This window comes from Zeugodacus cucurbitae, chromosome 6 (genome assembly GCF_028554725.1).
Source record: "Zeugodacus cucurbitae isolate PBARC_wt_2022May chromosome 6, idZeuCucr1.2, whole genome shotgun sequence".
Lineage (NCBI taxonomy): Eukaryota > Metazoa > Arthropoda > Insecta > Diptera > Tephritidae > Zeugodacus > Zeugodacus cucurbitae.
This window is the reverse complement of record NC_071671.1, coordinates 6,146,232-6,170,813: the sequence shown is the minus strand read 5'-3', so window position 1 is coordinate 6,170,813 and position 24,582 is coordinate 6,146,232. Positions and strand designations below refer to the sequence as shown.

The 24,582-nt window shown below is 32.2% G+C and overlaps 1 protein-coding gene across 7 annotated transcripts in view; it reads right to left on the bottom strand.

Moving 5' to 3' along the window:
* The window catches only part of LOC105210365 (probable phospholipid-transporting ATPase IA), a 111,105-nt gene that overhangs the window by 72,637 nt on the left and 13,886 nt on the right, over positions 1-24,582 (bottom strand). For 3 of the 7 annotated variants that reach the window (XM_054234841.1, XM_054234842.1, XM_054234844.1), the window contains exon 1: positions 12,541-13,966. The exons of 2 other annotated variants lie outside the window; for them this stretch is intronic. In XM_054234841.1, coding sequence (XP_054090816.1) covers positions 12,541-13,447 — 907 coding nt within the window. In that variant the 5' untranslated portion in view covers positions 13,448-13,966. Of the gene's footprint in view, positions 1-12,540; positions 13,970-24,582 lie in introns of those variants that run through there. 2 more of the 7 variants (XM_054234839.1, XM_054234840.1) reach the window with 2 other exon arrangements.

Sequence of the window (24,582 nt, the reverse complement as noted above, 5' to 3'; positions counted from 1 at the left end):
TCATTATCCTTGATGAGAAGTAAATTTTTCGAAGAAGGTTATAATTTATAATTTAAGTGAGTTTCTGAGCTCTAATTATCTTGTTTTGCAATTTCATCGACTGATTTAACCATGTATACACTAAATACAGCCAATCACAAAAGTATGCAATAAAATCTACCACACAAAGGTTACGTAGAAATCTGGTAAAAGTGCGTTAACTCACCAGAAATACTAAAATTTAATGAAAATATGGTGGACAGAAGCTGCACTAAGATCGATACGAAAAAATGGAAAATGGGGGACATTTGAGTCAAAAACCATATCTCAGGAACTACTCGAAAAATTTCAATTACATTTTATATATAATATTTCCTAGACGTCCAGATATTACCAAAGGAAAATTTTGCGAATTCGGTTAACAACCACGCCTACTTTCCATATAACACAATTCTAAAGTCCATCTGATTCCTTCACTTTACAACAGTGAAGATATCGGAACAAAACTTTCCATGAATATCGCATTTAAAGTGTGGTATCTCTAATTTAAAAATTGTCGAAATCCAACATTTCCTCAGACCCGATGGATGTTTTTTTTTTTACCGAAAATAACGATAAGTCTCTTAGATATATAAAAAAAAACAGAGTCAATTTTTTTCTTCTAATAATGTTTCACTGTGCCAAAAATCGGTGAAATCGGGTCATAACTTCCCCTAGCTCCCATATAACTCAAATTAGGATTTTGAAACATCCGATGGACTTTATAGCGTATATATCAGTTAATATAGATATCTTAACAAAATTAAGTGAGCGTCTAATCTTGGATATAGTATAGCTTGACGGTGAAAATTATTCAATTATTCAAATGATTCTTGCTATTCCAGTGGACTTTATGCCGAATATGTGGGGTCAAATTGTTGACATCTTACTAAAATTACAAAAATAAATTGCGAAAGTATCAAATGTTCGGTTTCACCCAAACTTAAGCCTTCTATTCTTATTAAATATATTTTGGTATTACAAAAATTATAAATATTTTGAAGGTTAAATTTGTTGAATATTTTTTTAAAAAGAAGAATTATTGAGCAAAAAAATCTGTAGCGAGACTTTTGCAACCAACTGTAGTATCTTCAATTGTTACGAAATTCTCCAACTTAAATGATTTCATATGCACAACCAACGCACTATTCCTGCAAGTAATGGTGGTACAAAGTTAAAAAAAATAGAAAAAGCAACTTTTTATTTTTATCGTCTGAGTAAAAAACATTACAGTTATTGTTATACTCATTGCACTATTCATTGCATTTTCATGACTTTGTGGCAGTGTCATTATAATGCACCGAGTATAAATGTGTAAATCGAGTACTAACCCTAAGTAACCTAGTATTTGTAGTCTACCAAAGCAAATGTTAGACGTCAGCAAAGGCTTCTAATACTATTCAGTATCGTTAAACGTCTGCGTAGGTAAGCAAACATGGAAAAGAGTTAACGATAAGTAATAATGATTGCTTCCTTTATAGATACTATATGTGAGTATAAGTGAGTAGGTGCGCGTGCTAATGCCTTGAATACTAATAATAATGCACGTAAACGAACTCGTAATGATTTCAATAATAATCATGAGAAAGTGAACATATTGCAATTGCGACGTTGACACAATTTCCATTTCGAGTTTTTTATTATTAAAAATCAATAAAGGCTTATTAACTTAACTTGGTGGCATGTATTTGAGTTATGTTGGTTTAATGTGCAGTTATTGATTTCGATTTGTGACATTTTGTTAAAGGATAAAATGTTATTTGATGGATAACGGTAAAATGAAAATAAAAAAAATAAAATTAAAAAAATAAAAAAAATTTAAAAAAATAAAACAATTCAAAAAAAAAAATAAAATAAATTAAAAAAATAAAAAAAGTAAAATAAAAAGTTAAAAAATTAAAAGAAGAATATATATAAAAAAATTTACAAAATTACTATTTACTTCTGAACGCGTATATTATAAAATTAAATATTATCCAAATTATTTAATAGAAAACTGAAATGTTGCTTCTTTAAAAAATTAAATTAAACGAAGTTTTCTACCTTAGTTTAACAGCTGCATTGTAGTAATTTACTCTTTTATCAAATTTAATGAATTAAATTTTTAAACAGGTGGCAACATTTCTTTAAAAAAAATTGTATGAAAATATTTGTTTATACTGTAGTTTAACAACTACATTGTAGCTGCTTGCTGATTTTATATATTATATAACGAATTAAAAATTTCAAACAGGTGGCAACACTCCTTCAAAAAATTATTTTCTATGAACTTTGCTTAACCCAACAAATATGAAGTATGCATTGTAATATTTTTGAACATGAATTTTTGGCTTAAATTTTCGTACAGCTGGCAACTCTGCACAAAAATTTTAGTGCTATTTGAAGAAAAATATTAATAATATTTGTAGTCCCCATTTCGTACCCGAATGATGACTTCATTTAGCATTTAGTTGCCATCATTACACCATTCTGAACATACCCAAAACTGTTACGCCCTTTCAACCAAACATCATGCACACCAACCAGCCAGCCATCAATGTCTGACATCAGCATCATTAGCAGTTTAAAGTATGGCCACATGACAGCAGGTGAAAAGTAGTGTGAACAAATTTATTGACCATAAACCAACACACAAACAAATATATAAACTGAAGCAATGGGGAAGCTCTCTCTATCTCTCACATCCCCACCAGCCATATGACGCAACCACAAGACATCGTCCACCAGCGCGCTTCCTTGCAAGGTAATAAAATTCCAAACGTTGGCAGCTGTTAGAACCTCTGCCTCGTTGCTCTTATGTGTGTGTTAGCTGTGTATGTGCGCGCATGTTAGCCAATTAGATTGTGGCGGAAATTGCGATGTGAGGCAGCTTTTATTGCATTCTCTTTCAATTTCTGCGGCATATTTCTTCATTTCTTTGCCAGCAGATAATCAGTTTAGTTTGTGGAGTTAACAAGATGGAGCTTATTTTTTACTGAAAATAACTTTGAAGGCAATTATTTGCTGAAGGGAATTTTATTTTATGGTAAAAACAATAATTTCTTGAAAATTCAAAAATTCAAGATTTAATGTATACGACTATGGAAGCGCAAAGTAAATTATTAAAAAGCTCTCTTATTATTTTTTTCTGTAATTTTAACACAAAAATTCATATTTTTCCAAACATACTTGGATACATTCAATGAGCAGAGCCACTCATGTAAAATATCTATTTTATTGACAAATTCAATTTCCATTGCTATTTCCCTTTTTCTATTACTGCTAGTTGACAATTTGTCCATCAAATTAGTGAAATTAAATTACAAATGCAAAATGGCCGCTGAACATATAACATTTTGTAGGCCAAGCACGTACGCTACACTGGCTACCAAAAGGCTTAAGGCCAAACGCTGGAAATTCGTTAGATGAATGAGAATTTTAGTGGAAGATAAACTCAATTTAATTTGACGACAAGTAAAATTGTCGATATGACCATTTTAATGAAATTAGCATAAAGATATGACAAATATTTCTGTATGAAATTGAGGTTACGTATACGCCCCCACCACTTTATAGGCCGTTTCAGTGAGCAAACTATTAGCTACAATAATTAAATCAATTTGGTTATTTTTAATTAAATTTAGCTCAATCAAAAGTGAAATTAATGTAATAAGCCCCACGTACACAGACACACATATATATGCTCAAGCACACACACACACCCAGATAATATTTACCACATCGAGAGATATATTTTACCATTCTTTATTGATTAATTCAATTCCTGCGATTTGGCATTTCGCATTCTGATAACGTCAATGTGTCGCGATTGAATGCATTGATGTGGCGCTTCGCTTATCTGACTGGCAGACTAACTGATTGCTTGAGCGCACCAACTCTTTCAGCACCAAAGCAAGCGTTTAGCAGGCACCCATAGCTAGCTCGCTCGACGGTTACCCGGAATTGCGTGCATAGCGGCGGAATACGAAATTGAATTAATTTGTTTTGCAGTCAGTCAGACATAACAAAATGATAGCGAAACAATTGCAAAAACCAAAGCAAAAACAATAGAAACAACAGCAATCGCTTTGGCAATAATAGACGCATTTGAGGCAGGCAAATCGCTGCGTACGGCAGGATGCCAACTACGGCGCTGTAAAATTGGCTGTAATTGGTGGACGCGATATTATATAGCGTTTACTAGCGCCCACGCCTAAAAGTATGCTACAATTAGCATAAAAGTAGCAAAACAGCGCAGCAATTGCTAGATAATTTTATTGAAACTGATTTGATTACGTAATCTTTCAAGTACTTTAATTAAATTTTGAGTTTTTCCTAGAAAATAAATCAGCAGTCGAGCAATATGACTCATGCTATGCCCCTAGCTATGCATTATGCTGTGCAAAATCCCTTAAGCACCGATCGTTAGCAATTTGCTTTGAATTTAATCAGTTTCACTCAATAGCGCTGCAATCAATTCTGCTTGCCGCTGGGAGTAGCTGCGACTTAATGACACTTTGATGACTGCGTGGCGCCGCCTGGCAGTTTTTAATTATGTATTTGATACAGGTAAAGCAATTTGTGAGGACATTCAATGGAAGGAGGATTCAATGCGCAGCTTGGGACTAAGTGATTAGTTTAAAGAAAAATAAAACTGTTAATAAAACTTAAAAATTATAAAAATGAATGTAATAATGATATAAAAAAGTATTAAAGAAATAATTAAAATAAAAATAATAAAATTATTAAAAAATAAAAATTAAAACTTTTAAAATAATTAAAATAAAAAATTAAAAAAAATGTTCACAAATAAGAAAAAAATAGCAAAATAAAATTACAAATAAATGTATAATTTGATGAAAAAATAAGAATAATTTAACAAATGAAAAAATAATTAAAAATAAAATAATAAAAATTATAAAACTATATGTATTAATAATTTTTAAAATAAAAAAATTAAAATTATAAAAAAAAAATATAAAAAAAATTTAAAATTAAAAAAAATTAATATGAAAACAAATAAAAAAATGTATACAAATAAGAAAAAATTAACAAAATAAAATTATAAATAAATGTACAATTTGATAAAACAAAAATAAGAATAATTTAAAAAATTAAAAATTAAAATATGATACAAAAATAAAAATTTAAACATTTTTTTATTAAAATAAAATTGCAAAAACAAAAAATAATAATTTAAAAAATAATAAATGTAAAATTTAAAAAATATATAAATAATTTTTAAAATAAAATAATAGTAGCAAGTTTGAAATCAAATTAAAATGAAAAAAAAACGAAATTAAAATTAGTTTTTAAAATTAAAATAATTAAAAAAAATATAAAAATTAAAAAATATTTACATAATATAATAAAAAACAAGAAAAAACGTAAACTTCGGCTGAACCGAAGCTAATATACCCTTCACAAGTGCATTTCTTTTAGTAACTATGTGTTTAAGCAAATCTAAAGACGTAAGAAAAAGTAAGTAAAAAGAAAGAAAACATTTTACTAATTCTTTTTAGCCGGGTTGTTTGCTAGAAACATTAAGATTGGAGATTATATTATTACCTTAAGCAGTAACCCATGTCAAATTTCGTGAAGATACCACGTCAAATGCGAAAATTTTCCATACAAGCCCTTGATTCCGATCGTTCAGTTTGTATGGCAGCTATATGCTATAGTGAACCGATATCGGCAGTTCCGACAAATGAGCAGCTTCTTGAAGAGAAAATAACATATGCAAAATTTTAAAACGATATCTTAAAAACGGAATGACTAGTTCGTATATATACAGACAGCCAGACGGACATGGCTAAATCGACTCAGTTCAACATACTGATCATTTATATATATACTTTATAGGGCCTCCGACGCTTCCTTCTGGGTGTTACAAATTTCGTGACCAACTTAATATACCCTGTTCAGGGTATAAAAAATATTTAGAGAATTTTTTGAAAAATTTTATAAAATTTAGACCCACGCATATCCACCAAAAAAAAAGTAAAAACATTTTTGTTATTTCAAATTTAAATTTAACGACGTAAATATTTTATTTATAAATTTAAATACTTACTTAATAACAAAAAAATATATATCAAATATTTAAAAAAAAAGTATAGAAAATATTAAAAAAAATTACAATTTTATTCATTAATCATTCAATTATGTGCATTTCTATATTATTTCATAATTTAAAGCACTCAAAATACGCTAAATGCCCACAAAATCCAAATTTAATTGCTTACAACCGAAGAACGTCTCAACTTTTACACATTTCACGCATACACGCCTCAAAGTATGCAACAGTATGCTGGGTTAACCAGCAGCATCTCGCCGCCATCGCCACAAATTGCTCCTCGCAAATGCGATTAAAGGCAACAAAAGACCCAACTATTTTGCCATTGCACGTGCGCGCTTATGCGTGGGCAAAAACGCCGATAAATATTACAACAACAATGCACCACAATGGAAATATCACATGTGTTGACGGAAGAGAAAACAACAACAGCACTTTATCAACACAACGCAACAAAGTTCAGCAGCATAACAATAAGTGACAACAACAGCAAAAACACAAATGACAAAATACCGTTATGGTTTGATGAAAGTTTAAAAGGATCAATGCTTTTGTATGGAATGCTTATTTGATAAGGCACCAGACACGTGTGCGTATGCGAAGGAATGAGAAATGGCGAACGTGTTGCACAGCGAGTAAAAATGTTGGTGGGAGAGAGATACAAAATATTCTTGTTAGAGACTTGAATTATACGTTGTGAACTTTCTAACGGTACTTTTTCACTTTTTATGAATTTTTTTCTAAAATTTTTATTGCATCACTGACATGCTGCACCCCACAAGTCAATATCGACACACATAATAAAACAACTAGATGAAAAGCATACGACCCTCGGGCAAGGACGCGCTCCCTTCGCTGGTTGTCATTACCGGAACCAAACGGAAACTATTAAAAAAATGGGGGTCACAGTGCAGCGAGCGCATGAGGAGACGCTCATTACATTGCAAACAATGACACATTTGACATTTATATACATAAAGATATATATAACAGATATGTACATACACAAAAAAGCAACGGCATATGCTGTGGATGTTTGTATGTAAATTATATGTGTTTATATGCGTGCTTGTCAACCAACTGCAAATTGTCAACATGTCAAGGCTTAAATGAGACAGAAATCAGCAAGCATGAAGCTGCTGAACCATGAGAAATTACTGTTAGTGCTTCAAATGTACGCTAAAACCACAATTGTCATATATTAAAAATTTCAAATTGCATTTGTGTGTGAGTGTGTGCGTTCAAGTTTTTAATGAGTTAGCAAAAGGATATGCGGTTTTCGTTAGTAAAATGTGGTTTTTATTACACTTTAAAAGTCAAATTGCTTTTTATGAGAGTAATTTTTATTGTAAATGCTTGACAGTTTACAGAAATGAGAAATTTTTGAATATTTCGAGAATGACCAGAAAGAGAATTCCGCAATTAAAAAATCAACCGCTCGTCAAGGTCTTCATTACATTAGTACATTAGTCATGCATATTGTTGTTGTAAAATGTTTGGATATTCATTTAAAAAAAATCGATTTAAAGCATTCTTATACTAAACAAACTATTTGATAATCCAACATTTTTGCTTGGTTACGGACACCATCCATTAAAGCATTAATTGCACAGAACCACCGTATTTAAAGCCAAACGATGAGCAAAGCGGACCTATTCAAAGACCGCTCAAAACGAGGTAGATTTCATATACCCTCAGACTCTCAAGAAGAGGTTACCTTCTATGAAAGGAGTAATATACATACAAATTAAATTTTGACTCATCTGAAAACAATACTGACTTCCATTGCTCCACAGAACTCAGATGGAATGACACGTGTACGAAGACCAACAGGAAAGCGTTTACACCGTCGATATTTGCAGGGTGCCATAAAGCATGGACACCTAGGGAATAAGACCTATTTTCAAAATAGAAGGGAACATGGATAGGTTCCAATATAAAAATATACTGCAAACCCAAATGTTACCCCACGCTATCAAAAAAATACCGCCTGATTGACAGTTCCAACATGATAATGACCCCAAACACACGTCAAAAGTTGTGAAGGATTGGCTTTTGGAAGAACAAGTTTGTGTTATGAGATGGCCCGCGCAGTCTCCTGATATAAACCCGATGGAAAATTTTAGGTAATTGTCAACAGGCAGATTAATAGGGAACAGGTCCACCGTAATAAAAAACAAGCTATTTGATGCCCTGAAACAAGCCTGGAATGGAATAAATGATACACATATTATTAATTTAATTTCATCTATGCCTAAAAGATGTGCTGCAATCATTAAAAATAATGGCTACCCAATAAAATATTAATTTAAAACGAATTTGTTTTCATAGTCAGCTAAAGTCCAATGAGTTATGTCGCGCGAGTTTTTTACTTTTTTCCCTTCTGTTATAAGTTATAAATTGTACATAAAAGTTGAAAAATAAGATTGAATTGTTTCTTAATATAGAATATGCGATCTTTCTTTCGCAAAAAAAATTATTCTTCTAATGCATCCATGTAAAAAGTTATGACGGAATATGTCTGAGACTCGAGTTGGTCCAATGAGTTTTGTCCGACACTGTACATATACGAGGAATGTGCAAAAAATAACGGGAATCTTCGTTTAAAAAATAATATTAATTCGTCTACTTTAACTTCGTCGCCTTCAAAATTGTCCCCGTTCGATATTATGCACCAGCCAGCCAGCTGTTCTTCCAATCGTCGAAACACTTCTCAAACACAATTTTTCTCGTATGGTTGTAAAACTACGGCACTTTAAGGTTCTCTATATTTTTGGACTCACGAAGAAGCAACGAAGTGTGAGATTTTAACAAACGAAAACTCATAAAAACACCTCTAAGCTTAGCGGCTGCTACAGACATGGTAAGCTATGAATACAGCTGAAAATTTTATCATACTTCTGGGGGCAACATAATAAAAATGACAAACGGACTTGTGAACAATTGGAAATTTAAAAATTCCCGTTATTTTTTTAACACACCTTATATAAGCCATTTCGGGCATGAAGAACACTATATAGTTCAATATCTTCGAAAAAACTCTCAAAACTAGCTTGAAACCCAAGATTGAGGAATAGTATAAATAAGAGCACGTTTCTTCTTCGAATCTTTAAATTCTAGGGAGGCGCTGAGATTTTCTTATAATTTCAGTTTTCCTATAATTTCTTTCACTTTTAACCTGAATTTCTTTAGAACTCTCCTCAACAACAATACCATGTCCTTACATTATTTCCAAATGACAACAGTCTTCTAATGACGCATTCACCCAATCTCACATTATATGTTATGTTATATTTGAAAAATTAAAATCCCAAGGCTATTCCGCTGCCTTTGCTATGCTTCTTCCTTCTCCGCATGTGTCTTTCTTTCGCCAGTTTCGCAATGCAAATAATGCAATGCATCCAAATGAGTATTTTAACCTATTTCCACACCGTGTTCTCATGCACATTCCTCATCTGTCTGTATATCTTTGCCGCTCCCGGGCACCTACCGCCGTTGCGTTAAATTTTTTAGCAAATCTCTAATGAGTTTTTTATATGTTAATACATTATTTGCAACATGTTAATGTTTATGTTGCAACAGTGCGAAGTGCCATTTGCATGTCATCACCATTTTAATGAGTTACCCGTTACTTTCTTTTGTGCAATTTGTTGTTGTGTTTGTGTTGATGTCAGAGGACATGACTTCAACGTAATGTAAACATTGTAATTTGCGCATTTTTTAGAGGAAATAGAGTGGAAAAGTGTGAAGGTATAGTGTGGAAAATCAAAAAAATAAAAGAAAATTTAAAATTTCTACATTTTCATTATGAGTTGGAGAAGATTTAAAGCTCTTCGAAACGAAAGTGAGTTCGAAACTTAAATAAACATATTTAAATTCATTTTGAAAACAGGTACGTGTACATTATGAGTTAAAGAAGCTTTAAAGCTCATCGAAAGAAATCTGAGTTCGAAAGCTTGAAAGCTCATTGGAACCCAAGTGCCTTCAAAAGCTTCAAAATCACATTTAAAATAATTATAAACTATTTAAATTTTCAATATGAGTTAGAGAGGCTTAAAACTCATTGCAACGAAAGTGATTTCGAAAGCTTCAAAAAACAAATTTAAAAAAATTTTGAAAATCGTTACATTTTAATTATGAGTTAGAGAAGCTTTAAAACTCATCGAAACAATAGTGAATTCGAAGCTTGAAAAACATATTTCAAATGGTTTTTGTAAAATTTCTATATTTTTTTATTATTAGTAAGTGAATCTTTAAAGCTCATTGAAACAAAGAGAGTTAAAAAACATATTTCAAATAATTTCTAAAATCGATATATTTTCATTACGAGTTAGAGAATCTTCAAAGCTCATCAAAACAAAAGCTTTAAAGCTCATTGGAACGAAAGTGACTCCGTTCAAATCATTTTTAAAATTTCTAAATTTTCGTTATAAGTCGAATTTTCGTATATTATCGAAACGAAAGTACGTTCAAAAGCTTTGAAGCTCGTCTAAATGAAAGCTGATATTTCAATTCTAATGTAGTATTAATTGAAAAGTAATTTTCAGGATTAGAAAACAATTTCGAAAGCTTAACTTTCTTAAACTTCGAAAGTAAGAATTTCAATTACGAAAATGTTGCCAAGATTGCGACAAAATAAATTCGAAAAAACAACAAAACGAAAGAAAAACATCTTTAACAATGATTACAAAACTTTACAAGCTTTCAACGTTTAAAAAAAACTATAAAAAATTTGTTTCTTTGCATTACCAACAAAATCGTCATTCAGCACATTACTAAGTACCCAAGTAGTAAGCCATAACAAAGTGATGCGTTTTTTGCTTTCACACAGCATACATTCTGGCGCCACTATGTCCGGCATGGTCGCGCATATAAAGATATCTTCATTTGTCAGCCAACTCGTTTTTTGCGCATAGCGCGGTCACACTTTACGATGTGGCACTTTTAGCTGCTCGTAAAGGCAAACAAAGTGGAAATGCGTGCTGAAAAGTATGCAAGAAAAGTGTGTTGAACAAGAAAAAAGGCTGTGAAGCAACAGTCCTTCAGTGCTATAGAGGATGAGTCAACTTGACTTGAGTGTTTGAAGATGCATTAAGTTGAGTAAAACTCTTTCGCACTTACTATAAAAATGGTGTTTGACTTTAGTGTTTAAATTTGGGAAAGTTTTTGTGGTACTTAATGGCGCACAGAAGTATGCAAGGTTTAAGAAAGTATGGGGTTTGGGGCAGTTTACAAGAAAACTCTAGTAAAGACTTAGATGAAGTCTGTGTGGAATATTTAATTTTTGAGTGGAGAAATTTATTATATATTTTTTATGTCTTAAGCTAGATTATAAAATATGTAGCATATACTTAGGCGACCGTTTGTGTAAAATGTTTAAGGAATTTGATTAAGACAGTCTATCCAACATTATTGGTTAATTTTAAAGGTTAGAAAACCCATTTATACTCTAAATATATTTCCCCGTCTGAGCCGCTCAAGCAAAAATTTGATTTCTTCTCCAAATTTTTTATCTCTAAATACAAATAGCTTTCATGAATTGTGTGCCAATTGCTTACATTTACACAATCGCTTATATTTCCACTCCATCCGCATTCATTTCGTTCGTTTGTCCCTCAAGTCGGTTGTTTATTCCGTACTCAGTTAGTTTTGTGTTTATATGAATTTTTAACTTTTCTTTTTATTTGTCATTATGCATTTCCGCCCCATTCAACAGCGCTTCCGCCATGCTTTTGGCCTGGCTAGGTAGATTTGATGATTTTGACGCCATTGTTGTGCTTTTTTGTGTGTTTTTTATTATTTTGTTTTGTTCATGTTTTTCTTTGCTTGTCTCTACTTCCCACTTTGTACCCAAACAGGCGCCAGTGAAAACTTTCCGCTTAGTTTTTAATATTTTATACGCTTAAAGTGTTAGCGAAACTTTTGTGAACTTTTATCGTTTATTGGAAATAGTAATTTGATTTTTTGAGTCTATAAAAATTGGTATAATATATGGGATAGAAGAGTTGAAGAAACGTTAATTGAAATATTCGACTGTTGTACTGTTGTGAGCTCATACGAAAATATTTTGACATAGTGAAAAATAAAAAAAAATGGAAATTTCGATTTTCGATTTTCGAAAAAAATATTTTTCGAACTTCGAAAACAGTAAAATATTAAAATAAGTTGTTATTCTAATTTATTTATAAAAATTGAGGTTAAAATCGAAAATTAGTTCGAAATTTCGAAAAAGGGAGTATTTTTCATTTGCAATGATTCGATTTTCGAAAAAATATTTTTCGAACTTCGAATTTTCGAAAATCAAAAAATATACAGCAATAAAAGACTATTAAAAACTTTTAATACAGTTTAATACATTTATATAATTTATAATAATTAAGCTTAGTATCGAAGGTCATTTCGAAATTTTGAAAAAAGTACACCCCAAAATTTCTCAATTACCCATACCACTTTTTCAAACCACTCACCTTCATATTCCTTTCGCTTTTTGCGCAAGAATGACGCCGTCATATGCAGGCCAGCTCTGGCGGCCAACGCCGAAACGCGACTTCTTACGCTATTACCGCTTTGCTTCGACAACACCGACGCCCGCGAATCCTTGCGTCGCTTCGATCTATGCCTACGGCAAACACCGCCACCACCACCACCACCATTGCCACCATTAGCAATTGCATTCGACGATGACACCGTACCAGAGGCAGCCGACACCGAGCCCTGCTGCTGCAAACCACCGTAAATGGACGCCGAATGTGAAGCGAGCGGTGTAATCGGTGTATTTATATTCGATTCATCCGAATCGATGAAACCCAAATTACTATTGGCACTATTGAGATTGATGCCGCCGCCGAAACGATTGCCACCCACAACACCACCACCGCCGCCACCATTGCCGCTCAGTCCACTGCCACCGTAACCACCAAGACCGCCGATGCCAAAGCCGCACACTGTCAAACTGCCACTGCCGCCACTGTGCGCCGTCGAAGCGGCCAGTGACGCCGACGTGGATGCGCCAAAGCGTCCAGAAAGCGAGGCGGCCAACTGTTCGTCCAAACCATTCGTGGTGTTCTGCGCCAAATTCTCAATGGACTCGAAATCGCGTGTCAAAGCTGGTGGCATTGAATGCCGAAACCACGAATCCTGACGCTGTGTGATGCCTTTGCGCTGGCGACGACGCTGTGAGGCGCCCAAAGCCGGATTATTGCTGGCTGGTGTCGAAGCAACGACAGCGGCGGAGGTAGTGCTAGAGGTAGCCAATGTGTCTGCGTTGCTGACACTCACATCACCGCCGGCATTAGCGCTGATGGCGGGTAATAATGAGGATTCTTGACTGCGTAGCTCCAAGGATTGGCGACTAAAGCTAACCTCGCGCGACATTTTGAAATGCAGTCTAACGGGATCTTAGCAGTGGAGTATCAAGTAGTCAAATAACGATTTGGATTGCTGTAGTTTCAAGCGCTTTACTGTCTCACTGTCTCACTTCTTAATATTTTTTTTTCAGAAAGGCACTTTTTGTGATTCTCCTCAAAGATTCGCTTACACTAAAACTTTTTCGAAGTTTTTTTTTTAATTTTTTTTATCTCTTAATACTTTTATGGTTTTGTGTTAATATCAGCAAAGCAAGTGAAGGCACATTTTATGTCTAGTATTATATATTTATTCTGGCACAAGTTAGGCAATAAAAATCAGCGCACAATTTTCTTCACATTGTCAGTGTAGTCTCTGCACTTTCTACTTTCCACATTACTTCATTTGTTGTCGAGTTGTTGTTGGCTCGTAAATTCTGCTGCCAAAAAGCATATATTTTTGGCTAACATTTCACGATTTACGGTTTCCTACTAACATTTAGCAGTACTTATAGTATCACATATATACTAAATGTAGTGCTAGAAGGCTATGTGGGTGTTAGCTTGAAGCTGGCAAGGCATTCTAAAAATATGCAATTTTTTTATAGTTCACTATGAAAGCCTTAGCGTACATTTGGGCGTGACGACTTTTGTTGTGTTTTTATTGTTGTTGCTGTTGCTCTATTATGGCTTGTTGTCACTTAATCGTCGAAATATGGACAAATGACAATTTCATCGTTCGATTGAGTGCAGTGACTTGTCACGAACACTTTTCGCAGCATCTCAATGACCCGGTACACGCTGACCCCCCTCTTTATAAAACACACTTCGTCGTAAGCAGCGGCCAGTTGCTGAAAATAAGAATTGTTTTTGGCTCGCCGCCGAGTAAAATCTGCGCAATAAAAGGAAATACGAAGATGTCTTTATGTAATTTGCAACCTCTCTCTTTTTCATTAAATCTTTCGAGTTATTTTTATTTACATGTGTTACGTCGGAACTGAAGTGCAATTGCTTTCTCTAGCACTTGTATCCTTTTATGCCTTTTCGTACGTCAGTTAATTTAACATTTACCATTGCATTTATACTGAGTTCAATCAGTATTGGAAATATGTGTATGTAAGTAATTGAGTATATGTAGGTTAACGGCGATTGTACTTGAGCAAATGGCCAATCAATAATTTGACTATACGTACATTAGCAAAGGATTGTGGAGGATTTTTATATAGGTAAATAAAAAAGAGAAAAATCGTTCATAAATATTATCCGAACTTATCCGTTTGTATATTATTTAAAAATTTTCTATCCCGTAAGCGAAATAAAATTAATATTATAAATATATAAGCAAAAACTTATTATCCGTCGTAATCCATGCCACCAATACTCTACCCCAGTAACTTGATAAATTCAAAAACTCAAAAAAAAATAGTAAAAACTTATTATCCAGTGTTATCCGTACAACAAACACGGTATTATCATATGAAACTGACTTCAAAAGCTTATTAATACCAATAATCAAACACAAACTACCTAAAAATTTTTATCCGAGTTTCTCCGGATAAACGGGATAAAGTCATTTTGTAGAAATTATAGTTTCTCCATATAGCCAAGATGAAAACAGTGACGAAAAAATCCTCAAATAAGCTTCGGATAAAATATCTAACACATTAACATTTCAAACAAAATTTTATTGCATATACAAATGCTATCCGAATTTATCCGTGTATATATAATTAACTATTTGTCTATTCCCGGTTCAACATTGTTTTAATAAATTATAAAAAAATAATTATCCGTTGTTATCCGTGCAACAACAATTTGTACAATTAAAGAAAATTACATTAAAAATGTTACAAATTAAAAGAACCAAACAAAAATCGCGTAAAGTTTTTATCCGAGTTACTCGGATAACATGGATAACCACGTTTTGCAGAAATTATAGTTTCTACATATATTTAAGTTACAAATATTGACGAAAAATGTTATCCGAACTTATCCGTGTGTATATAATTAGTCTATCTCGTGTTCAAAATAATTTTAATAATGGAAATAAATAACAAAAAACTTATTATCCGATGTTATACATGCAATTTAAAGCAACAATAACTTGTAAAATATATAATCCAAAATTATCCGCTTGCATACAAGGTAGCATTTATCTATGCCATATGTAAAGTTATATTAGAAAATTTCAGAAAAATAGTAAAAACTTATTATCCAAACTTATACGTACAACAACACCAGTATTATAATTTCAATGTTACATTAAAAATGTTATAAATTAAAAGAATCAAACAAAAATCACATAAAATGTTTATCCGAATGAACCGGAAAACCCGGATAAAGACTTTTTATACAAATTATAACTTCTCCATATATCTAAGTTAGAAATACCGTTGAAAAAATATGCAAATATGCTGCGGATAAAAGATTTACATATATTTATGGCATTTTTTATAAAAATGAAAAGCGTTAAGCAATCAAAATTCATTTCTAGAACATTATCATGACAGTATATGCAATTTTTATAATTCAATCGGCAAAAGGCAGCCACAAATTGCAGCAATAAATCTTTAAACATCAATAAATTTAATATCCTTTCCATAAGCAATGCACTGACAACATGAATTATTAATTTAATATTTAACTTTATTTATATTTTGCTGCAGTAGGCGGCTCACCTTGAACTGTATTGAACAAAAGTGTATATGGAAAAAAATATTTTTCTCAAGATTTTTAGTATTTCATTAACTAAGGGAACACTTAGGTAAATCAGAAATAGAACACTAATACGTATATGTATAACGGGTATATAGAAGTACTTCGTAAAAGATTTTAAAAGTTTATTCATTTGCAGTGAACATAAAATTCACGCTCAATGCACGAAATTATGAGAATTCAAACAGCTGACAATTGAGAGGTCGTGAAAGGGAATTTCAGCTGTGGAGCATGTGGCGGAACTAAACATGTGCCACATATATTTGAACACGTCGTATTTCACATGTGTATGTAGGGGAACCGTCAGTGCCACACAACGTTGACTGAGTGCGCCAAGGTACGTGAAAGTTTGCCCCTCAACTAGCGCGCAACACACAAAAAGGACTCACGTAGTACGCGTAGTACAAGTAAAAAGTCGTTGAAAGGAAATTGAAATGAATTTTAATTAATTTGTCGTCGTCGTTGTATGTGAGCAAAAGCAACGAAGTGAATAGCGAGTGAAAAAGCATAAAGCTAAACTTGAACCTACACAGTTATAGTATGCATACTTTAAGGGGCTAGGGCTGATATACAGCGGAGATAGTGGTGGTATGAGACTGAGTACAGCTTGAGTTGCCTCTTCAAAGCTTTTGAAGAATTTTACAATAACAAACAAACTAAAAACTGATAATGCACCGCAATTAACACGTTTAGCGAAGTGTTAAATCGAGGCGTAGATAAATTATTTGATATGAAAGGTCAAGAGGAAAAACAAAAGTACCAAAGTGCGGTAATTTTGCGGAATAATAGTGGAGTTTAACACAAGCATGTAGCGTGAAATCACTTTTTACAACAAAGTATTTGCAAATTATGAATAATTAAACCACACACACATAGACCTCGCTAGTCAACTTGTTGAAACGCCATTAGCATAATTCATAAATATGCAAATTAATTCAGTAAAAAATCAAACTAAAAACTCAATTTGCATTAAACTGCGTGCTTTACTTTGTTAACACAAATTTAAGCATTTCTTAGCATACATTTAGGCGCACATGCCTGTATGAGCATGCCAAGCTAAGAGCTGTAAATGAACTACTATTATTCTTCACCATTGAAGTGGTATTTTAAAATTTATCATTTACCGCAGTGCAGTTAATTAATGCATCACCCCCTACGGCACCACTTTGAAGTTTCATACAAATGAATGCCACACGAAAACACTAAGGATGAATAACGCTAGGGCGGCAGCCACAAAGTATGCAAAGTATTCGGAAAGCGTCAACTGAGTATGTATGAAATTCAGAATGTTACAACTGTTAAAGTTCATTTGAATGTATAAAAGCGGAAGGTTTGACTACTGAAATATTTAAGCAAATTTGACATAATTTCTACTTGAACGGTTTTTTCGTGACTGCAATTGAATGGAAATATGTTTTAAAATATCAAGGACCCAAAAATGAATAAAAAATTATATATTTAGTGTAATTTTCTCAATTCGGATAATAAAGCGGATAAACCGGATAACAAATTTTCATACATGGTTTTAGAAGAAATCCTCAGAAAATAATTTCAAATTAACTGCAGTGCACTTAAGACCACTCGGATAATATGTATTGCTTAAAAAAATTTAAATTAATATATATTTATATATGAAGAACAATTTGAATAATCTTCAAATGAAGTTAGTGTGGTCTGGATAACAAAATATCACTTTTTTATTTTAGAAGAAAGCCCTTAAAAAGAATTTAAATTGTATTACAATGCACTTAATGTCACTCGAATAATATGTATTGCCTAAAAAACACCAACTTAATGCATTTTATATTTAAAAATTAATTAGAATTAATTAGGATAATAAAATTTCACATTTGATTTTGGAAAAACGCCTTGAAGTACTATTTAAATTTGTTTCCAGTGCACTTAACAACACTCGGATAATATGTATGGCCTAAAAATTTAAAACTTCATAGATTTTTTATTTAAAAATGCATTAAATAATGCTCAAATAAAGTTAGGATAATTCGGATACCATAATTTTACATTTAATTTGAAAAATATGCTTTTAAAAATAATTTATAACTGTTTTCAATGCACCTAACGTCAGTCGGATAATATGTATTGTCCTCAAAAATAAGACTTTGTGAATAAAAAACAATTTATTTATGATCAAAACAAGCTAGGATAGAGCTTAAAAGCTATAATTTGTTAAATTTCGCCACATTATAACAAAAAATGTAATTTAAAAACGTTCGTTGTACACACTGTATGTTAAAAATTCCTTATAAAGGACAATGGATTAGCACGGATAACACATATAAATACGTATCAGCCTTTAATTGCATTTTAAAAGTTTTCTCATCAAAAACTGCACAAATATTGGTTATAAAATTTAAACTGATTGTGGCGGATAAACCGGATAAGATAATTTTTTACTTAAATATATCAATTTAATATTATATATTCGAAGAAACTCGCAGACTCCTGCAATTTTAGTAATAATCTGTTTACTACTTAAGCTCTTCATGACTTTTTAAAACTTCGGCGCTTAAAGGTATGCTATAATTTCACTGCAGCCTTGTAAAACTCCGAAGTGTGCATAAATCATACAACAAACCAACTGAAGCAAACAAACGGAGTAAAAAAACGGTATTTTGTAGCCGGTGTTGGCACTTATAATAACAACCACAGCGAACAACAGCAACAACAATAACACTGTTATAACGACATATTTAATATTTTTGTCGAGTTGAAAATACATGGAGTAATACAAATTCGCACACAATGCTAAATTGAAATGCGCCTCGCCAGAATGCATAAACAAAATCTCGCCGCACCACACAAAAATCCCCAGCAATAAAATGTAATGTATACGACACGTAAAGCCAATGTTGCAATGTGGCAGGCGGGTATAAATATTGCACGGATCGGCGAAGCTGAGGTGCTAAATTTAAAACAAAGCGGAGGTAAAACAATTTTAAAACACGCGACGGAAGTATAGAAATATAAAGAGGGAGAAATATTTTTTTTATTTATTTTTTCGAAGCACTAATTTGGTGGAAAAAATCCGTGCGGAAATAACACTTTATTTTAATTATATATGTTGCAAGCGGTATTTAATAGGAATTTAACACGCGCTATTTTAAATTTTTTTTTTTCATTTTATTTACAACAAAATTTCACACCAAAACCGTTACTTGATTTTTTCTTTCAAAAGTGTTTGATTTTTGGCGCCATTCTCACAGAGTCGTCCGCACCGCTCGAAAGCCGATTTGTAACTGTTACGCGCCTGAAAGCAGACTAACACAGCAGACCAACAAGCACAACGAACTGTGTGCCAGCTGATTTGAAGCGAACCAAAAAACAAGCGAGCCAACAGTACTTCAACGAAGCAAGGAATCACACCGTTTGCAGACGAGAACGAACCCAGCCAAGCAACCGTTGGTTGAGCCTTGGAAGTTCGAACGGATTTGCCATAACCAAAGTGTGGTTAGTGGGTATGTGGATAACCGAACGGTTTACTGCTTTTATTAATAATATTTTTTTTTTTTTAGAAGCGTGGTAAGCAATGATTATTTAACCGTTGACATTCGGCTGTCGAGTTGTCACTGTGAAAGAAGCTTTTCCACATTTCTGCCTTTCCTGTTCAATGGTAACATTTAGGCTTATTAAAATGCGTAACTCAAAGCAACTCATGCCAGTTTGTAGAGACGCTACGCGCGTGGCATGAAATATGATTATCAATTCATGGCAAGAGGAAGTTGCAATTATATGTGCCGTAGAAATAAATAATCAGCATTTATTGCTAGCATTTTGTTAACGATAATCATTTAGCTTTCACATAAAAAGAAAAATATTGTAAATAAATCAAAAAATAAATAAAAAAAATTAAAAATTAATTCATTCCATAAAATTTAATTTTTTAATGAAAAATTTTTTTTAATTAAAATAATATCAAAAAAATTGTTAAAAAATCAAAAAAATATTTAAAAAAATAAAATAATATTTAAAAATTTATATAAAATATTTAACAAAATAATTTAAAAAATATAATAAAATAAAAATAAAAAATCCATAAAATTTAAGTTTTTAATGTAAAAAATGTTTAAAAAAAAATTAAAATAATATTTAAAAATTTATAAAAAAATTTAGCAAAATAATTTAAAGAAAAATAAAAAAAAAAATTTAACATTAAAAAAAATTGCATTCCATAAAATTTATGTTTTTAATGTAAACAAGTAAGGAAAGGCTAAGTTCGGGTGCAACCGAACATTTTATACTCTCGCAATTTATTGAAGAAATTTTATTAAGATAACACCCAAATTTACCAATAAATTCGGCACAAAGTTTAATAGAATAACGAAAATCATCCTATATAGTGTATGAGGGCTGAGGAAATTCCTGGACCGATTTCATTCATTTTCACCAGCAAGGTACACTATATCCAAGACTATACACTCACTTAATTTCGCTAAGATATCTCACATATTAATCAATACATATATACAGATTAAAGCCCACCATATTTTTGAAAAGCTTACAATTAGGTATATGGGAGCTAGGAGATGTTATTATCCGATTTTAATAATTTTTGGAACAGAGACACACAATTGGAAGAAAACAATTTCGTCTGAATTACATTAAATTATCAGAGAGATTTATCCATATTTTCGGTTAAAATTTACCCTTAGGCGCGGAGTTCAACATGTTCGATAACAGGGGCCTTGAAAAGTTATAGTCCGTTTTCGACAATTTTTTCTCAAGTGAAGCCAGAGATGATATGTACTAATTGTGTGAAGTTTTATTCCGTTATCTTCATTGATTCCATGTATACATTATAAAGTGAAGGAATCAGATGGAATTCAAAATTGTGTTATATGGGAAGTTGTCGTGGTTATAAACCGATTTCATCCATTTTTCACATGTGTTCACATGTGTGTAAAGGTGTCAAGAAAGTATTATATACCGAGATATGGTTTTTGACCCATAAGTGGGAGATGCCACGCCCATTTTTCATTTTGTAAAAAAATCTGAGTACAGCTCCCTTCTGCTATTTCTTCTGCAAAATTTAGTGTTTCTGACGTTTTTCGTTAGTTAGTTAACCCACTTTTAGTAATTTTCAACCTAACCTTTGTATAGGAGGTGGGCGTGGTTATTATCCGATTTCAACTAATTTCAAGGTGTGTGGTGGGCTACGTAAGAGAACTGGCTGCAGAAAGTTTTTTTATATAGCTCTATTGGTTTGCGAGTTATATACAAAAAACCTATTTGAGGGCGGGGTTACGCCCACTTTTCCAAAAAAATTACATCCAAATGTGCCCCTCCCTAATACGATCCCATGTTCCAAATTTTACTTTTATAACTTTATTTATGGCTTAGTTATCACACTTTTTGTGTTTTCGGTTTTCGCCATTTTGTGGGCGTGGCAGTGGTCCGATTTTGCCCATTTTCGAAAGCAACCCTCTCACGGTCCCAAGGAACGTGTGTTCCAAGTTTCATCAAGATATCGTAATTTTTACTCAAGTTACAGCTGGCACAGACGGACGGACGGACAGACGGACAGACAGACATTCGGACACGTCTCGTCACCCTGATCATTTTGATATATATAACCCTATATTTAACTTGTTTAGTTTTATGACTTACAAACAACCGTTATGTGAACAAAACTATAATACTCTCGTAGCAACTTTTGTTGCGAGAGTATAAAAAATTAGAATAATATTAAAAATTAAAAAAAAAAAATTTTTTAAATAAATGTTATAAAATTAATTTTTCCCGTCATCATCTAAGCTCACAGCTGGAGATTTCGCTCGTTATATTTTAAATGTTTTGCTTGTTAACAACGCCATTTCTAACACATACTTAAAACAAATAGCAAACACCGAATTTCCAACTCTCACTTGAGGTTGTTGGAGTTGCGAGTGCCAAAAGTGTTAAATGCTGCACTATTTTTAATTTTATAATATCTCTTACCTACCGCTACTGCCTTTTCACACTTTGAAAAGATTGTTTTTACACAAAAATTAAAAAATTGAAAAACATCACGTTAAGTACTCCGCGACACGCCACATAAAAAACGAGTCTGATGCGCGCGAAAAGAGTTGAGCGCAGTGTGAGTTAAGGTGAGTTCAAAAAACACGAACTTGTTAACTTGTGGGTGTGTATAGCGTGTGGTGATCATATACAGTGAGGTACAAAAGCAAGTTGATATATTTTTAGAACCATAGTTGACTGAATTCTTAACAAATATGTATGTATATATTTTACTTCAAAAAAATTAATAAAAATTGCAAAATTTTGGACTTTTTGTATTAGATCAGAAAACTATTCTAAAATATGCCAGATTTTCAACTGACTGCTGCACTGCTTAAGAGTCTTTTAATATTCAATATAAGTATACATTCTAAGAAACATAGAGATCAACTTTTGGCTAGTCCATATAAATCTGGTATGGATAGATGGATAGATAGGGGTGTGTTCAAAAAATAACGGGAATTTTCGTTTTTTTTTTGAAAAAAATATTTATTTATTCCTCTAACATTAATGTTATCGCCTTTAAAATAATCCCCATTCGATATTATGTACTTATGCCAACGCATTTTCCAATCATCAACAGACGGCCATTTAAGGTTCCCTTAATTTTTGGAAATCGGAAAAGGTAGGCGGCTACTACTGACTAAGTAAGCAATGAAAGAATTACTAACAACACTTTAACTCTTCAAAACCGTGAAATTTTTGCAATTCCCATTATTTTTTAAGCTTTTATCCCAACGCCCTGACCTTTCTATCCTACGGTAGATAATCGGTCTATTTGAAACTATGGTTAACAATCAAATATCACACAAAGGTTTTACCCAATTCGTATTGACCTCTCATTTCCATATGAAGCGAGTGTAAGAAAAAATATATTTCATTTTAGTTCAATTAATTTTTTTTATATTTTTCGTTTAATTTTTTCGTTACTTTTTTAAGAACTATTTTTTCAAGAATTTTATTTTTATTTAAAATTTTTATTATATTTAGTTTTGGTTAAAACAAAAAGTAACTTGATTTTCAATCACCTTGTACTAAAGTAGAGACAGTCCTAAGCGCATCCACATGCTTGTCGACATATGAAAGTATTTTTCTTTTTCTGTTTTTTTTTTTTTTTTTTTTGTACGATATATCTCACATTTGCAAAAACCCATTAAAAGGCTTGTTGTACACTGCTCGCCTGCCTGCCAATATTGCCTGCTTGGCTTGGCCTTGTCAAAGTTCAAACGAGAACAAGTCAAAATGTCAGACAAACAGACACCCACAGCAAATCATATTGTCGTGTAGAAAGCTTTGAACGTTATATGTGTTACAATATTCATATGCTAAAATACCAACAACAATAATAACAACAAACACTTACAAAGAAAGCACTAAAAGCTATGGTTACGCCGGAAAACAAGATTACTCTTTTGCTCTGCTTCAAAAAAAGTTATATACAGGTTATTTAACTGAGCGTTACCCGTGAAAAATCACTAATTGGCTAATTGTTATATAGAATCAGTTTATTAAATGTTGAAATCGCAAACGTGAATGTTAACAAGTCATATGTTGAGCACAAACAAACAATATTAAATGGAAAATTATAATAGAACTGTTATTTGCTTTTCATTTTGTGTGCTTGTTTTGCATACCTGTTTAGTATGAAAGGCATCACATTAGGGTGTGCTCATTTTTAATTGTGGCAAAATATAAAATATTAAAAAAATTAGGGTTGTGAAATATTTATTTGTAGAAATTTTTAGAAATATTTGAGCCGCTTTGAGAAAAAAATTATAATTTTCACTGTAAAACAAAAAGTCCCCAAATGGTATATTTCATATAATTAAAAAGGTAACTTCTGAAAAATAGCATTTCGAAGCTCTTATATAAAGATTAAGTTTTTTTCAATTTGAGAATAATTTATTTGTAGATTTTTTTAGAGAAATTCCTCCGTTTAGAGAAAAAATTATTCGATTTTCACTGTAGAACAAAAAATTTTAAATGGAATATTCTAAAATTCTAGATAAAAATACTAACTTCTCCACAAATAGAAACTTAATGCGGAATCAATTTGAGGTTAATAAATTCTTATTTCTTTGTGACTTTGTTAACTTCAAAAGAATATCAAAATATACTTGCCACACCCTAATAAAATCGAAAGTTATATTTTTGGCAAGTGTTTAGTCCAAACAAATACTCCTCTGCATTACTCTCCAAAACGTAATAGATAGGTAATGCAGAGGAGATAAACCGCCCCAACTTCACCTATCACACATTACCCTTTCAACACAACAACATATAGAAAAACAACAAGGAGTGAACAGCACGAAAAAACCCAAACCCGCGCTTTTCAAGTGAATAAAAAACCCGCGCTTAAATAAAGTGAATTAAGACTTAAAGTGAGAACTTTCACAACAAGCAACTTAAAGCTAAACAGAAAACCCAACACAGCCC